General features: G+C 40.5%; 1 protein-coding gene across 1 annotated transcript in view; it reads left to right on the top strand.

Moving 5' to 3' along the window:
- Window positions 1-19,017, top strand: part of LOC128368929 (receptor-type tyrosine-protein phosphatase mu-like) — a 156,711-nt gene that overhangs the window by 68,579 nt on the left and 69,115 nt on the right. The window contains exons 7-9 of the mRNA XM_053329854.1: window positions 567-860; window positions 15,698-16,006; window positions 17,434-17,543. Of these exons, the coding sequence (XP_053185829.1) occupies window positions 567-860; window positions 15,698-16,006; window positions 17,434-17,543 (713 nt within the window). The remainder of the gene's footprint in view (window positions 1-566; window positions 861-15,697; window positions 16,007-17,433; window positions 17,544-19,017) is intronic.

The raw sequence follows: 19,017 nt of genomic DNA, 5'->3' as shown, positions 1-19,017 counted from the left end.
AATGTTGTAAATGTAAGAAAAGTTAACACAGTTTAGAGTTATGTTTCCAATCCATGCCACATAGCTTTTTTTGATAGAATTACAAACTTCCACAGAAGGCTATGAGCAGAGAAACTGAACCAGCTCCTCAATTAGACAAGAATGATGACAACTACAGTAGTTGTCAATTACGAAGCTTTTCCACAGAAGTGATTAAAATCGATATGTTGTTCAAGGAGCCAGCATTTTTCAAGGTCTGGGTCACTTCATTTAGTCCTCTCTTAGAAGTTGCAGTCACTTTCAAAATGTGAATGATTACATGACTCACTCAGTGTACAACCGATGATGAGGTATTTCATTCCTAAAGCTGGAACTATTGATTGTTACGTGGCTTCTTAAAGACCCTGATAATTGGATGAACATAAACATATTCTTCATGCGCTTGAAGAAGATTTGATTGTTTAAAAGAAGCAATTCATTTTGAGCATCTTGTTTGCTTGGTACAAATATGTATCTACATTTTTGTGGGAATTTCACTGCTTTATACACATATTACATATTTTTTTACTTTCTTTTTGTTTCCATAGAGCCACCAGTTCCAATTGCACCCCCTCAGCTAACTGCTGTCGGCGCCACCTACCTATGGATTCAATTAAACGCTAACTCCATCAATGGAGATGGTCCAATCATCGACAGGGAGGTGGAGTACCGCACTGTGTCGGGAACCATGTATGACCTGCAGCCCGTAGACAAGACCACACACAAGATCGGCCACCTGGACCCTGACACAGAGTACGAGATCAGTGTCCTGCTGACGAGACCTCTGGAGGGAGGCACTGGAGCACCTGGACCTCCTCTTAGGGCCAGGACCAAATGCGCAGGTGAGGCAAAATATGTTATTAATAAAGAAGCACCAATTTTAAGGAGATGATACACTGTGCTGTTTCACCATGCCACATTAATGGGCTTTAATATAAGATTAATATTGTGTCAATCAATGTATAAAGCTTGGTCACCATGTACACTGGAAAACATCAAAAGTTATAAAGCATCAAATAAGACTTAAAGTTTTTGGCTTGCAATTTTCTTCATCTTTCTTGTTGTTAACAAACCACATGTGGAGAGAAAACAAGTGAATTGATCATACTTACAAGTGCTGTATTGGAACCCAAAGCCTGATATAATCAATCCTACAGTGTTTTCATCCTATAGTCCAATCGCTCCTTGTCAATACTGGCTACCAGAGAAGCAAAAACTATACCACAACTAATAAATCAATCAGCCAAGCGCCAGAGTCAGAGTTAATGGGGTATCGAAAAGGTACAAGACAGAGGGATCCTTTATTCTAATACATTTTTGTTCTATGTATTGAAATACTGGCAGAATATATGAGCTTAGAACAGAAACTATAAAATAAAAAGCATATGTTATATGTTATATATATATGTTGTATACAACAGGAGATAATGTTGTAATGTAGTTAACACAATGTAACAGCTAACAAATGCCAATGTATGCAGATGATATATTAATGTGTATATATAGTCCTGAACAGTATATAGTAGTATATAACAGTATAGTATATAATAGAATAGTTATCTTTTTAAAACTTTGATTTAATCAGGTGAGTTCCATGGAGATTATGGGACTTTTTTGAGCAGCAATACAGTGTTTTAAACAACATGCAAGCAAACATTAAAAACATACAGTAGCAACTCACAGAATCATATGCCTGAAAGGACAGATATGATGAAACGGATCTAGCTAAGGAAGCAATTAAAATTCCAAATGAGTTTGCCTCCAAACCCTTCACTACATTTATAAATGCCCTAATCGGGATCAGCTCATCTAGCTGCAAATCTGTCTGCAAGTGAATCTAGGCTGCAGTGTAGGGCTGTGGGGACGGTGTGACACTCTAAGCAATTTATCCCTGGTTTTACAACCACAACAGCAGTGACAGAGTAGGCTACAGCAGAGCCTATGACGTAAACGCATGTTGATAGTGTTTTTGTAGTTACTCTTACTGCCGGGGGGGGGAGACAAAAGTCCCGCACGCCAGTTTTAATATTATTTTCCACGGTTGTGGGGAAAAAAATGTCGGCCCTGATCATAACTACAAAATTTTCATTAATTTTGATTCATGGAACATTGTAGTCTGGGATATGTCAGTGATTAGCACCAATGTTGATTTCGATGCTTTATTATTTTTTGTGCCAAAAATAAAAAATAAAAATCAGAAGCCAAAAATGTCCCTGGTGAAGCACAAGGTTAGTATTTGTTTTAATATTTCCTTTATGTTTGTTTTATTTGAGGTTGAACTGTTCCTAATGCAATTTTACAAGCAAAACATTTTTAAAAAAGATTCATAGTTCTACAAATCCCCCTCTGCATAGAATAAATGGCCATGAGGGCTCCACTGTTGGTAATACAGCATTGTATTTGCAAATAACTGCAGCTCACAAAAGCCTGACATGTATCATGGCCATTTTATTTACAGGTAATTATTACTGTAGACAAAGCCCTCAGTGTTTCCATGGTTTTTGCCCAAGGATCTTAATTAAGATTGTTGGCATAAATGTACTATTTTCTATTTGTACTGTACTTCAGTCAGGAACACTCTCATCATAGATTAAACCATTTATTGCAACAAATGATAATACAGTTTTACTTGGCATTGAAGACTCCACTCTAAGATGGATTAGCCGGCAGCATGCTGAGCTAAAAACAGGGAGCGCAATGCAAGAGCCCCTTGGAGTGGGCTGAAAGAAAGACATGAATTGTAGATTGACCCTAGACTAGAGCCATGATGGGACCCTGAACCAGAAAGGTGGAGGCTGGGGTGGTGGAGGAAAGCTTTGCCAGCAGCAGTGTGAGCAATGGCTAAGCTAGAACAGTGTAGATGGGAGTCATGTTTAATGGGCCCGCCTTGTGGTGAGAATGGCTGTGATTGGTGTGTGACTGATAAGGTGTGCTGATTCAATCAGTGGCTGTCAGCTGATTACAGCTGGGGCATATGACTTCCTTGTCCTGCATGAAGTAACGCATTGTTTCATTTTTTAAACATTATAGGTAACAGTCAAACTGATGCACTTGTGGACAATATTAATAATAACAAGTTTTTATAAGGTATTTTAACTTCCTTCAGTATTTGAACAGCTATGTGTCACAATAATTGATATGATTTATAGTTAGCTCCAGACTTGGAACTAAAAAATACCACATGGTTAACTTTGTAACTACTTGTTTATTCAACTTAATCTCATTCTAAAGGCCCTGCAAGTTTCTTAATTCATCACCAACACAGATTGATATCATGCGTGAAACAAAGTGGCACCTTAAATTTGGATCATTATATTGCTGCTTGACTGTAGGCCTTCAAACTCAAACATGTACTGTACATAAACACTTTGAGAATACCAGATGATATTGTAGAAATTGCCCTTCTCACAACATTAACCAGCTAAATTCCCATGCTGCTCTAGGATGCCAACTAGGGGAACAAAACAAACCTAACCTCAGCATTTTCCCAGGCTAATGCTGTTTGGTGTCCAGAGAGATGCTGATGAAAATGAGATTTTTCTCCCTGTTCTACCCAGGGTGTAACCCCCTCTCCCCACTGTGAAGGTCATGAGCTTATTCATTTTTAGTCAGCCTGATAGGGATGAATGGCCCTACCTGTGTAGACTTCTGAGCCAGGCCCTGCTTCTGCAGGGGTCCTGCCCCTTGGCCACCCCGCCGGTCACAGTCGGGGAGATTGATGGCCCTGACTCCTGAAGTGTGTTTGAGGAAGCTGCTCTTGATCTTGTCCGGCTCTCTGCTGGTCTTTCCCACTGACAGGCTGGGCCTCAGCAGAGCTCCTAATAGAACGGTTAAGACTCACAGGGCTGTGTGATACATCACTGTTGATACAGACAGACCCAGAGACTCACTCCCCCTCTCCCTGCACTGCTATCTAGAGGCGCTAATGAAAATCTGTGGCTACTTTAGAGCACTGTCTCCCACATAATTATTCATAGCCATGCCTTGGTCACTTTACAAACTGAGCAATGTTTCTGATGACAAAGGATGTTTTAATTCAATCTTCTGTAAAATGGGGAATGTATAATGCAAGGACGCCACCAATTCAATTCAGAGGCAGGGGGAAAAAAGGAGTAGCCTTGAAAGGTTTTCTTTCCCACGAAGCACATTACTTTCCTAGTGAACATCAAAAGAATGTCTTATCCAAGGCTCTGTGATTGCTTTAGGGGGTTATTTGTGGGTTTCAAAGGTTTGCAGAATGATTAAAACAACATTTTGTTCTGCATATCCTCAATGTGGAATTTCACAACTTGGCTACATTTGTCATTTTCTACGTTCACTGCTGTCCAGAATTACTCTGCAAACATTTTGTGAGATAAAAGAGGAAGGAATTTGGTGACTGCAATCCCCTTTCATGTCAAATGATGGTCTGTGTAGAGTTGTTTACGACTTTGGAGTCCTCCACGCTTGGTAAGTGTTACTTGAAGGAAGACACTGTATTATCAGGTGGTGCCCTAGGATCACAGCAGGGTGCCCTGCATTTCAGCAACACTATTGAGAGACCATCTCACACAGAGAAACCATTTCCAGTCCACCCGAGGAAGGCAGATAAGCAAGCCTTAAACAGCCACTCCTCTGTAGTCTGAGTTTAACTTTAGATCTCTATTGAAAATATTTTCCAGAGCTTTTCAGTATTCAAATCAAAATCTGCTTTGGGTTAAAAAATTTGATTCTTAAAATTTTGACAGTTCACACAAATGGTTTGTTACTCCACTAATACAAATGTTCTCAAGATTGTCTGTTCAGCACACATCTGCTGATGACAGATTCATTTGCCACTTTAACAATGTCTAAATCAATCACAACCCTTGAGTGTTTAAAAACCTTTTGAAGTTCATTGAGCCAGAAGGTCAGCACATAGCATGTTGTTCCACACGTATTTCTCATGCAGCAGAAATAATACTAGTTTCCATGGTAGAAGAACAGTCTGTCCTGTGTGTGCCTCTTCTCTCCACCCTGTGGCCTTCGCTGTCCCGCTGGCTCCCGGGCGCTTTATAAATGGCAGTACATGCTGTCCATGCTGGGTCCAAACACCTGCTCAGACTCCAGCCTCTGCCAGCTCCACATCTCCATCTATAAGTTCTCTCCATCTGCGCTCCCGTACCATGTGGGAGTAGTCTCATCTGTTTGTTTTTACTTTGCCATTCTATTGCACTGAGTGCTATTAAACACTGGGGAATCAGCGTTAATCAGGGATCAGCCCTCGCTTAAATACTCGTTTATAACAGTGGAGAGTAAGGAGGAGCTGTGCAATTATGTTCACCCACACCAAGGTTGGTTATTTGCATTTAGCCTACCACTTTCATAAGTGAAGGACCAGGTCTGTTTTGATGCAAATAAGAATGGCGCCACTCTCTGGCAACATGAAACAGGGAGTAGTGGTAGAATAACTATTTCAGCAAAGTACAATAATTTGTCCTTGTGACTTTCGTGCAGAGACAAAACAACTAAAAGCACTAGTGTGAATGTTGTTTTCCCCACTGTAGAAACTCCTGAAAACTTTTAAATGTTATCAGTCTGCTTTTCCTAGTAATTTATTAAGCACACCTTCATAAATGAGGCATTCTTTAGTTAGATGTATTTTTTGATAAATCTGTAAATTCAAAAAACATCAAAGCGACAGAACTAATTAAAAGAGTTTTATACTGTAATATGAAGTTATATACATTTTATATGCATCACAAAAGTCTAATTATCCATCATATGCAGCGAGGAAAGGTTTTCACAAACATGCTTTGGAAGAAAAAGGAAAAATTAAAGTAAAATGCTTCACAAAACATTAAAATAAATAATTATTTATTTAAGATTATGATGCGGAGGAGCTGTAATAAAACTAATTAATTAACAAATTAATAGTCAATGTATTTATATCCAAGTAGCAAACAAGTCTGGTGCTCTATGTGGTATTTGTATATCAGAGGCTTTAATAGAAAAATAACATTTCCAAACATAAAATATATATTTTTTTATAATAAAAAATATTTGTTTACAAATGCTAAAAACTCTGCAGGGCAAATTTCATCAACAAAAACTCCAAAGTCTTTGCTTGCATGCCTCTTACAGCACCTATACTAACACACTCCATGGTTATATCCCACCCGACTGTAAAGCTTCACAACTGTGAAATCAAAAAGGTAGTGCTGCTTTTAGCTATACATATCACATGGATCAAGTGTAAACAGAATCCATTTTATTATTTGCGTTGAGACTAACTAAAATTAAGTAAAATCATTAAACAGAAAATCTCAAACACTGACAGAATCCTTCCTTGGATAGGGGAGTTGTGATATTCAGTACAGCTGGAGTTATTCTTTAAAGCACTCTTATATTACTAAGCATAACTCATATGGATGTAACTGCAGAAGGATTGAACATTACAGTGTACCATGGTGAAGTGTACCATGAAAATGTACCAGTTATTATGAATGGAATAAAATGTGAAGGTCTGTATCATCCAGAGAAATCTTATGAGAAAAATATCAACGTTGCCAGACCTTGAAAACTTTGTGACTCATTCACAAACTCTGGAAAAAATGCCATAAAACAGTGCTCATGTAACATTATGGTCATTACATTTTTGATTGAATCATATGAATCATATAAGCTGTGCAATTAGTTAATGTCATTCCTCTCTTTCTGGCATTGTTCAGCTGTCAAGGAGGGTGTTGAAAGGTGCAATCTGCAGTACAAAAGGGCCTCTTTGTGATGTGTTCTTAATTTGTCAAGAAACCATTCACTTTAATAGACGAGAAGACTTGACTCCAGGACAGTTAGAGCTTGGTACCACTTGTGAATATACACTCTGACTCTTTCGCTTCCATGAATTTGTGCCCAGTTTTTTTTTGCAAGCTCTGGCCAAATTTTGCAAATACACATGTCAGAGTTCACCTCGGTTGAAATTGCAAAATAGTACATAGCAAGACTCTCCAATGTCCAGACATTATAAAGGCCAGGGTGGGTTTGACCATTCTTCTAGGAAGAATTGATTGTTCATAGCCTCCTTTATTTACTGTAACTGCATAGTTAAATAATAAAAGAAGCAGAGTAGAACATTTTTTGCATCAGTGGCAGTAAATCCAAAGACATGTACAGTATAGAGGATAAAAACAATACAATGTTTGCTAAGAAGGTATAATAGTTTTTAGCAAGTGGTTGCTATTGTCAACCTGCCAAATAGGTTAGCTCCAGCAGCCTAGTTGCACTTAAGTGTGTCAGTATATTTCACCTTACAAAATCTTGTCTAAGAAAGCTTTAACACTTAATAACAAAAGAAGAATGATGATCTGTCAGCTATAACTGCTATTTTTTCCCTTTTTATAGTTTCATGCATGTCTACAGGCCAAATTTCTTCAACGAGGTCTAAACCTTTCATGATGGTTGCTTTTTTTTCCCCAAGGCTGAGATTGAGCAGATACTTTATGTCTCTTTGGGTCTGAAAGGAAAGGAAATTGTTTGCTAGGTTTGATGTGTCTAATTAATGCTATTGTTGTCTTGAGGCATGAATAGAAAGCCACTTCACCTCACCATCTCAGATAACATTGGTCTGGTGTGTCACTCACAATAGCTGGCAGTCATGTGACCTATAGGGTTTATATATTGTCTGTGGCAAGGCGGATGAAATGCCTTGGTTTGAGGCCCATTGAATTTGTGTTCTTTTGTCAGTTAGAGAAAACAGGGTAGATTGAGTCTGTGGTGTGCAGGAAGGTTATAGGCGGGCCAGAATAAAAGGCTTTTTTTTCCACAGGCAGTTGGAAGTAGAATGGTGAATTGTGTTGTATGATATTGGCTCTGCAAATGTGAAATTGTGCTCATCTCAAGGACACGTCTTCAAACAACTGCTGTTGGAAAGGAGAGAGACTCTGCATTTATAGCTGTTACATTATTATTATTTCCCACATCTCCATCACACCCGCTATCTATTCCCCAAACACTAAAGAATTGAAACTCTCAGAACAGATGTGCACAAACGATACTCTGGTGACATCCACATAAACTTAGTCTCCTTTTACTCTAGAGCTGCTTCTTCAGCTCCTCACAAACAATTATCATTGAGGTTTGTCACCTCAACTCTTAAGCCTCAAGAGGATGATAAATAGCAGTAGTTTAGTCATGCTTGGCAAAATCCTTTTTCTGCTGTTTTTAAATTTGAACTGAAATGCTTCTCAAGGTCTTTAAATGTTTCTATTCTCCATGTTTAATTATTCATGGTCTATCTGCAGTAATTTTTGTCACAGATTTACTCCATCCTTTTGCTGAATTATAGATGTCCCGTTCCCCTTGCTAGGCGTCCAGGAAGCACTCATTCAGTCTGGTTGTATAACTGTAGCTCAAGAACATTTCTGTGTCTCCTCCTCAACTAAAGGACAAGAATGTCAGGATGGCTGCGATTTATTCCCTGTATTCACCCACCTAGATAGCTAGATCTTAGATCTCATATATCTCGTAAGTAGGTGGCTCAGAAAACGCGGCAATCATTTCACAAAGTCAAGCGCTTCACTTTGATTTACTCACAGTGTAACACCCTGAGTTGAGTGCAACACATGCGGGTTTTTGGCGACAAATGACAATGCCATACAAGCCATCTGGGGAGCGTTGAAGTTGAAGAATCACCTTGGTAACCTCCCACTGCTCCTGTGGAGATTGCGTCCCTGTCAGTAAATGAAGGCTTGTATTCCTTCTTTTTTGTAATTCCTAACCACAGGCGTTTTCCCCAGGACCCTTAACACAAAATACAAAGGCTGGTCTGACAGTGGAGATGGGTGTGTGGGCATGTGTATGTGTTTAGACAGATGGGGGAGGAGGAGGTCATTCTACCTGTCACTCTGACCCCAATCACCACACAGCATATTGGTGGAAACAAAATGAAAGATTGATTAAACCAGTTCCACCTCCGCTGCCTCTGCTGTTCCCATCAACTGGCTGTCCATTTGTTTTCATCCTGTCAGTGGACTTGCGCTTCCCTTCACCTTTTGCCCCTGAGACACACTTGCTAGGTTTGTTCTTTTAATCCCTGTAAATGTTCAAGGATTGAAAAGACTGCTGTGCACTGAGATTCTATACCCTGTTATTTATTGGGTTATTTATTCCCTTCCTGCTTGGTTAATCACATTGTTAGACACTGCAGTCGACAAGTGCAACTCTTTATAACTTGTAGGCACCTCCATATTTTAGTGAATTGGAAGGTTCTGTAGGAGTAACGGAAATATCACCTCAAGTACTTCAAAGTTAGTCTAGCCTATTAAATACTACTGTCATGATGAATAAAATGTAAAACCCCTTTTAGCTGTAGTGGGTTTTAAATTACTGCACTGTCCAGTATGTGGCAAAAAATAAGGAGAGTGAGTAACCATTATTAATTCATGAAATTACTGATTCCATGCAAATCTACAGTATATGCTGGATATTAGGGTAGTGAATATGAGAGGTGGGTTTCCATGCTTGCCTACAATGGTGAAAAAGCATGCTTGCTACTTGGATGTTTAAAATCCTGTGCCCAATCACCCCTCCTTCCCAGTGTCATAAATCAAACAGGAACACAACCGCATCATACACATAATGCTGAAATGTGAATAAATTACTCCAGAAATTGCAGTAATAAACTCTTTTTCTGAAGTCTATTGAAGATAAATGCATCTATAAAAGCCTGGTCAGAGATGAAGGCCATCCTTTTATCTTTAGATCTTATCTCACAATCATTAAATTTAGATGCTTTTTTTAGTATCAAAAGTAATCTACTTGATTGTTCACTATACTGTGCAAACAGGAACTGCTAGTGGTTGTAGCTGTCCTATGAAAACCATGAATGAAGAAGAAGGTGAATTTTCACAACCCATAAAGGAACACTTATTACTTGAGTTCATCTAAAAAAAATATTAATCACTGAAATTGGAGATATGTGGTATTCTTCAGACAGAAGACACAAGGTGACATGACTTTCCACAGTGCATATTGCCAAAAAATGAATTGCAAAAGGCCACATAAATCACACACAATCAATTATAAGCACTTCCAAATTTTTCTCAGTTCCTGTGCTCACACAGTTGTTTATCGTTGACTTTGCAGGGTAACACAGGGTGGTCGATCATGAACAATACAAACACTGACTTGGTATGACTTGACAGTCTGGAGTCTTGTCATACATCATCCTCCTGTGCTGCTAGAGTGTGTCTTACTTTCCCTCTCTCTTTCTATTCAGTGCTGTGAGAAGGAAGGCATTCACCCATTCATCTCCACCCCTACAGCTTCGGGGGGTTCATCAGACAAGGTGGCAGCCCAGCCCCGGTCCAGCACCGGGGCTCATTCTGTGGTTTCAATTCGATCCAGTGCGTTATAGGCCCCTCCGCCCCTCATCCTCACCCATCATGGCAGTCTCATCTATCATGAGGCCTATAAAGAAGGACTTGATAGAGTGAGGAGCGACCACCACCATTCAATAAATCCTTGTGATTATCCACGCCTCCAAGGTGTATAGGCAAGTGCCTGTGTATGTGTGTGTGTGTCCTGAGCACATGGGCATTTGTCTCTGACTTTGTAATGGGTGTAGAGGGTGGATGTTGGAACACAAGAGGTCCATGTACTATGCCTTTAAAGTGCTATCAATTATAACATGTGTACACGCGTCAACTTCAAGGCCTGGTTTGACTTGTTGCATTTGATGAAACCTTGGCACTTCCCCTACCCTCCCCTGTCCTCTGTCTTAGCTTTCTTTCTCCGACCCCCCTCACCCCACACACCCACCTCTCCACCCACCCACTGACTCTCTCCATCTCTCCCTCTTAACCCCCCCCCCCCCCCCTCCCTCCTCTCTTTCTCTTCCTCCGGAGGATTGCATAGAGGAGCACTCTAGGAGGGTGATGGAGCTTTGATTGTCGGTTATCAAAAGCTATCATTATGGCTCGCTTCTGCGGGATATGAAAATGATTTCCTAAGTGTAAAACCCATGTCATTACCTCAATGGCCTCAGTGCTATCACTGAGATGTAATAGAAAGAGGCAAACAAATGTGTTCGCCTCCCCAGCTCGCCCAGCTCAAACAGAACAGAGTGAATAACACACAGCAATGGAGAGATAAGTGACGGCAGTACCAGGCCTCACTGCCTAGAATGGAACACTTTACATGAAAACAGCCCTCCGACCAGGATTTAATCTTCGCCGTTGTCATGTTGTTTTGGTACTGTCTACAACGAAGGCGCCTGCATGTGACAAGCCTTGGCTGACATTCTCCGGCAAGAAATCCGACAGTCTGCATGCCATCCCGTGAAAGTCGAGGCATTTCTCTTTTTTCATCTCTTAAAAAAGAAAAAAAAACAAGCACTCCCACCTCCTCCTCCTCCTCCTCCTCCTCTTCCTCCTCCTCCTCCCCCTCAACCTCGCCGCTTTTTCATCGTGATGAGATAGCAACCAAGCTCAGGAACCACATTGACTTGACGGTGGTTTCTAATCATTGGGGAATTAGTCTTTTTACCCCACTCCTGGTTCTGTTTGCTGAGCGTGGAGATGGAAGTCTATGCCAGCACCAAGCTTTTCTGCTCTTAATCGATGTGGATCTGATAAAGATCCTGGCTTTCCGAATGTCTCGCACGCTGCAACGCCTGAGGAAGATCTGATAAGTAAATCGTTCTTCTGTACATATAGCCAGTGAGATGCTGAAGAACCAGACGTGTGCTGCTGTGCGTGTGTATGGACACTCCTTTACTCACATAAAACCATATAAAAGCTAGAAAACACACATTGTCCTCCCTACACCACACACACACACACACACACACACACACACCACACACTTGTCTCACAGTAAAGTGGCTGTGCTCCGGACATGCCCAATTTGTTTCCTTTCATCCAGGACTAATGTCTCCCTCTACCCAGGGGCTAAGTGCACCATTTGAAGCCCCCTCTAGGACAGACGGCTATAACATGCGGTTATTTGTTGTTGTTGTCGTTTCATGTTTTGGGAAATCATGTTATCACTTCAGCCGCCGTAGCGTCTATGCGGGGCCCATTCGAATTAAAAAGAGGCAATAATGTGCTGATAATTTCTAAAAACATTATTTAAATGTCACGCCGTAATGACAAAAATCACTAATAGTTCTATGTAAATGTCAAATTCAAATTATTCAATTACAACGGCGAGTGTGGGGCAGGTGATAATTTGTCCACCGCTTGGAATACCAATCTGGCTCTCACTGGAGCTCATTCTGTGTGCCCTGGCATAAGATAGACCTCAGTAATTTCCTGCTCCAAGGGATGCTTTCATAGCCATTATTATAACTCTATTCCACTAGAAATATCTGCCATACTGGGGAGATATTAGAGTCATATTTTCAGTACTTTCACCCCAATGTCGCCCTTAGTGTTTGATATCTTGTGAGGATTGCAAAAAAAAAAAAAAGGGTTAGGGAAGATGGATTTCAAAAGATAGCCTTGTTATTCCTTGTTGTGATATGTGCTTGTGCTTTTGATATTGAGCCTCTTACTGCTCGGTCAATAAAACTAAACTAGCAGTCACAGTAGACTGGGGTAATAGGCTCATCCCATCAGCTGTCATTCATGGGCCTATGGGCCCATTTGAAAATGGCTGCATAGGCTCCATTTATGCACGAAAGGATTTATAAAGGATATCAGCCATTCAATGCGACCCGTTCATTTCAGATTAAGTGGGGGAGGAGGGTACAGGGTGTTTTTCTTTTTCTCTTTCCTTCCCCTTTCCTTCCCTTCTCCTTCTCCTTCAAAGTCAACCATGACCAGGCTCTGCAATGGATAAGGCACCTTGTTGTTCATGCAAACAGATGATGTCATTCTGAGTCATGGGGTACAAGTTGTGATTGGGCGCCCGCCACATATCCTCACGTTTTACTGCCTCCCTCAGACAGCTGGCATTTGCACTACAGGGAGCCAATGGGGCAACAAACAATTAGCCTTTTCTCAACAAAACTCCAGGGAGAGGCTATAGAATAGTCATAAGAGCTGTTTACTAAATGGCCAAAGTAATAAAAAAGATCTGTCAAATCTATTTACCATGTGCCAATAAGACCATTTCAAATTTATGTACAGATAAATAATTTCTTCCTTTTAGTTTTCTTCTTCCTTATTTGGCATATGCTATTCCTCTGAATAATTACATCTTTCACAAGTCATTCCTATGTATATTGGCATCTGTCCAATGGCCAGAATTAAGGTGCAGTGGACATTATCTATGACGTTCCATAAAGATGGAAGTGTGACATTCTCCATGAATGCTCCAGAAATTAGACGACTTCCCAGCCGCTTGTGCACGTCTGCTTGAGATTCACACTTTGGTGCATTTGTCACTTTGAGAGCATCTGGTTTAATTTGATTTCTGTGCCTGGCCACCCTGCAATTCTCTGTGCTTTTAGTGTAACCGTTGCCTACTGAGTGCGGCCAACAGATAGTTCCGCAAATAAAGGGGTTTAAACTTCTATTTTCTGGATGGCTCTCCCAACATTGCAACTGTCTTGAAAGGGGCCTGTTTTCCTCTGTCACTTCCTCCTGGTTCTGTTTTTAGAATCTCTTTTTTTTTTGGTCTGATTGCATTTGTTTAAAGTAGCCAGTAGATTACCAGTAGAGTCGATTTAGCTTTCCTATTGTCTGTTAGTGCTTATTCTCATTATTTCTAATCCCTTTGAAGGTAGGTGTCTGTCATACAGTACCAGTCTCCACTAAAGATTAACATTTCTTTCAAATTCTAACAATCATTAGAGGTCAGTAAACCTAGGAGACCCTTTATCAAAGATGACAAATTCAGTGAGGGTACCTCTACAAAGCATTGCAGAATTTTCAAAGAATATTAAGCACTTTATTGCAAGCTATAAAGCACAATACCTCACAGCCAGTCAGAAATTAATATATTTTCTGCAGCTATTGTTTAAATGTTTTTATTGATTCAAAGCTGAACTGCTCTTCCAAGGATATCAGTGCATGCTGTTCAGACCTATAGTGACAAAAGTGACAAATCCTTCTTAAACAGAAGCTAATTAGCATTTTTTTCCATTTAGAAAGATGTTTTTTTTTTTCATTTTCCAGACATACTTTATTATTTGTTACCCTGTGTGTATGCTTCATGTACTGTATGCTGCACATTGCATATCCCTTCCCCCCATCTGTCTTCAACAGCTTTGCCTCTGCCTCCTTCGGGCCCTTCTAATGCTATTTCATCTGCTCTATGAAAGCGCAGGAGAGATCACATCCGTGATTTCTACTTCTGAAATACAAAAGTCTTTCGTTCAACTGCCAGGCCCCTTTCTTTTCTCACTGTTTTTCTTTTTGTAGATCCTTTTTCACTCATACAAGCTTCTGTCATGTCACCTGTCATGACCTAATTTCCTGAAGACCCTTTACTTCTGTCTTGTAGCTTTTCTGCAGTGCTACAAAAAAAACAAACTAATCCAATTATCAATCACACTGTTTCATACACTTTTTAAATTAAAACTTGATAAGACATCTACTGGACCTAAGAGCAATAATGTGTATACTGCATTGTAAATGTATGTGGGCATCACATTAAAAGGTTGCCAACACACTATTTGTAGATTCTTGCTTGTTTATCATGTCCATTGCACAGTCTGTAGAAATGGACAGCATGCTGGGGCTCCAGTCCAGTTACCCCCCCCACCCCGCCCCACCCCATTGCACCTCCAGAATGTTAAACATGGCTGCCGTGGTTGCCTCTGAATTGCTGGACTGTGTCTCCTGGGGAACGGGGAAATTGAGCCCTGGCTCTTCCTAATAGGTGGTAAAGTGTTAAGTTCCAGAGAAATGGACTGCGAATTTAACCTGGAATGGAAATTGATCCCATTACCTTGTGCTTGGGCTGCTTTCCTCCCGTAGGAAAGGAAAAGGAGAGAGAGAGAGAGAGAGAGAGAAAGCAGGAGGGGGAAATAGAAGGGTATAGCAGAGAGAGGAGATGAGGAGAAAGAGGGAAATAGAAATGGGGGAGCCACAGAAAAAGAGATGGGCAGAGAGAAGAAATAAAAAAAGAGGAATGGAGAGAAGGAAAAGAGAGAGAGAGTGAGAAAGTTGAAGAGAAAAGGCAAGGAGAGACAGTGTATGTGGTTAGAGGTGATAGGATGGCAGTGGGGGTTGTGTCCTGCCTGGATTGACAGGCTGGCTGACTCTCTATCAGTGTGGTGCTAATAGCTGACCGCCACTGGGCGAGATGGAAAAGGCAGAGGACAAGGTAGAAGGAGCACAGGAACGGCACGCTCTGAAGGGATGATACACCTCCTGCTGAGGGTTTCCACCAGCAGACCTGTGGTGTCTTGGTGTGTGCAGCTGCTGTGAGACCAAGTTAGCAACGGTGACGGGATGTGGCAATGCTCGGCATCAGGCTGTGGCTTTGAAATTTAAAGATATTTTCTGGAAATATGAATTCCAAACAGTAGAAATAGTATTTAAATGTGGGGGAAAAATGTATTCACAGAGTCTTAAGTGTTATGAAAAATCTTGTAGGAGATTTTCTTTGACCCAAAAGAACACCATCTTCTCTGTGCCCTAGCATAGACCTCAGTAATATCCTTGAATTTTTTTTTTTATTGAAACTATCTCGCACTACCTGCCATTTTTTTTGTCCTAATTGATTATTTTTATGTATGCTCACACTCCTCTCATTCTGTCCTTCTCACCAGAGCCCATGCACGGCCCCCGGAAGCTGGAAGTGGTAGACATCCAATCCAAACAGGTGACGGTGCGTTGGGAGCCTGTAGGCTACAACGTGACCCGCTGCCATAGCTACAACTTGACCGTCCAGTACCGCTCCAGGGTTGGCGGCAAAGAGGAGACCCGGGAGGAAGTATGTTATGACACCCAGAGCCGCGATCCTCAACACACCATCCACAACTTGACGCCTTTCACCAACCTCAGTGTCAAGCTGGTGTTGCGTAACCTGGAGGGTGTTAAGGAGAGCACTGAGCTGGAAGTTCAGACTGATGAGGATGGTAAGTGTTATGCAGGTTTTTTCACAGTCTTGATAAAAGAGCAAATAGCTACACAACCACCCAACCAAACCTACATACATACTCAAAAAGTAAATAAGCAAGATTTAAAAAAAAAAAAAGAAATAAGCAAGCACCACAACTGCTATATTAAAAATAATCACAATTGCAAAAGCAGCCAATCTGATAAAATTAGCTTAACTGACATCAGGGTCATGAAAATATGTACTAATGGTCTGTAATGACAGCAGTAGCAAACACCAATCCATCAAAGCTGTCAAAAAATGAGACTTTAATGTTGAATATACACAAAATCACTTTTCATCTTGCAGTAACAGCTGTAAGTGCCTTATTTGAACTATTTAGATATCACTGTTTATTGTGCCTTGTGACCTTTTAGATCTTCAGCATAATTGTTACCTGATCACAAGCACACACTAAGGACGAGTTTGGGAATTTCCAAATATTTTTCACAGGAGAACAGGAGACATACAGCAAACCTTTTGTTTGGTATAGTTGTTTCACCTCCTTCAGAGATGAAAGAGCTACTCTGTTGCTTCACCAGACACAGGAAATGAACTCTAAAGAAGTCTCAAGGAACCCCGGCCGCTAGATAACAAACAGGCTCAGCTGACGAAAAGAGAGTCTTGTCATGTCTGGCTCAGATATCGCTGGTTGGGAACTTGAAAGTGGCAACTGTTTCTCACTATCTGACTGCTCTGTGTGTGTGTCTGTGGATCTGTGTGTTTAGGATCCCATGGGAACAAGTGTACAGACGGGTGTAGCAGTAGTTGCATTCTTGAAGATAAATCTTGGGAAAAAAAAAAAAGACATCTCCACGTCATTCTGTTTACGTGTGTTAAAATGAAAGCAATTCACATGAGGGGTTAAAGGACCAGATCTCTTTGGCAGTATATCAGCACAAGAAAATATTGCAGAAAGATTATGATTCCCACTATTCCCACAGGGTTGCTAGTTCATCTTTGTTTGCAACACTTTTTTTTTTTTTATCTGTGCGAAAAGTGTTCGGTTCTGCTGTAACACATGTGTCAAGGTGTATGTTTTTAGTGACAATGACTTCAAATACTAATGCATATTTCTATTAATGTGTTTGACTTTGGCTCATGGCCATTTGTGCACTGCAGGACCTCAAAAAGCACTTTTATTGATTGTTTTATGCACATCAGCATGAGGTGCCGGGCTGAGTAGATCATCACAGAAAAAGAATAAAGTTGCAAAAATAGGAACAGCCTTCATCCAATTTATTATTTACAACATTTGACTAGACAAACATGCATAGCCGAAGGGAAAAATATCTTTTAAATAAGTATAAATGGAAATTCAACTATGTTTTAGCCTACCTTTTAAAAAATGAGTCCTCTGCTTTGAGAAACAAATGTGTCTGCTGTGTTTGTGGTCTTTTCCCACAGTGCCAGGGGCCATTCCTCTGGAGTCCATTCAAGGCAGCGCTTATGAGGAGAAGATCATCCTGAAGTGGAGAGAACCTGCTCAGACCTATGGCATCATCATCCAGTATGAGGTACACAAGTGGCAGGGTTATCAAAATGTAACAGATATTGATCATCCTTCAGAGCAGTTCCAATATTACACTTTTTTCCCCTCCTCCTCCTCCTCCTCCTCCTCCTCCTCTCTATGGATTGTAGGCATTTCTTTTGCTCTTTTTTTACACAGCTGTGATGGGCAGCAATCCACAGACAAAAATGTTCAAATAGTTCACTTCAGTTTTCTCGAGTTAGGGTTTAGAAATGAGATACATCTGCTAGTTTGTTGACAGCTCATGAAGTGAGATCGGCAGTTAAACCAGGCTTACTTCAGAAAACTGTGTTTAAAAAAGAGCAGGTTTAAAATGAAGTTTGAATTTACCGTGTTACCATGGAAACTAATCAATCCATACTAACCTGGGTTTGGTCATGTTTTCAGGTTTAGGTTAAACTCAGGCTTTAACATAACATCAAAATCTTCCAACCACAGTCTAATTTGAATTCTTTCTGTTTTTCTGTTCATGTTTTTACTCTTCATAGTGAAATGTGTGACTCTGTGGCCATAATCATCATATTTACCTCTTTCAGTAATCTAGTTAATGTCTCAGGCTGTTATCTTTCCTGTTTAATTTTATTTAAGACTTTATTAGACACTTGGAACAGCTTAAACCTGCATCACGTTGTTAGACTCACTTAAGTCAGTCAAGTTCTTTTTTGCCTTTTTTTATGAAGTATCATTGTTACTCATAATCTTTCTATGAGAGAATCAACTCCAAGCCGCTTTGATCTTCTGTCCTGTGACAGATGGACAACCTCTAAAGAAAACGCAATCTCTGAAGCACACCTCAAACACTCATCACGATTCAGCAGCAAGCAAATGTTGACATAAGGCTCCACACAGCCGCTGCCATCTTTGTCCAGGAGCTGCATTGAGTCCTCAATAAGAGAAACAGTCTCTGCACACACACCATACTACACGATATATACACACATTGATCTTAACCAGCTTAAGGTGGTAGTAATCCTTCAGCCTTTTTTTCACAGATTGATTCTCCTCTGTTGATTCTCCCTCTTGTCACAGTTTGCTCACGCTTGGTATTTTGACTAGGTTAGCAATCATTGACAGGGCCGTTTCTTATACGAGAAGAGCAGATTGAATTGTAAAAGCAATGCAATCAGGGCCGCCGTATAGGTTGCTCCATCCGCTGCCGTGCCATCAGGTGACCGAGGTGAATGAAATATGAAATAGATATTCTCTCAGCGGCAAAGAGACATTTCAATCAGGAAAATCCTGAAATCAGAATCATAACAAGGCTGTGTTTATTCAAGTGTGTGTAGTGCAGTGTTGTGTCCTGTCTCAGATGTACAGCACTTAGGGGTGCTAGAAGAGCAGGAAAACAATATCCATAAAAACGGCAGGTTTACTGCACGCTTAATCACTTTGAGAGGAATATGTTTCAGTTGTTTATCTTTTTAAAATTTCATGGTACAAGTAAAAGCATTCAGAGAAAA

This window comes from Scomber japonicus, chromosome 12 (assembly GCF_027409825.1).
Source record: "Scomber japonicus isolate fScoJap1 chromosome 12, fScoJap1.pri, whole genome shotgun sequence".
In the NCBI taxonomy this organism is placed as follows: Eukaryota; Metazoa; Chordata; class Actinopteri; order Scombriformes; family Scombridae; genus Scomber; species Scomber japonicus.
Note: the sequence above shows the minus strand (reverse complement) of the source record. Positions and strands in the feature narration are given on the sequence as shown.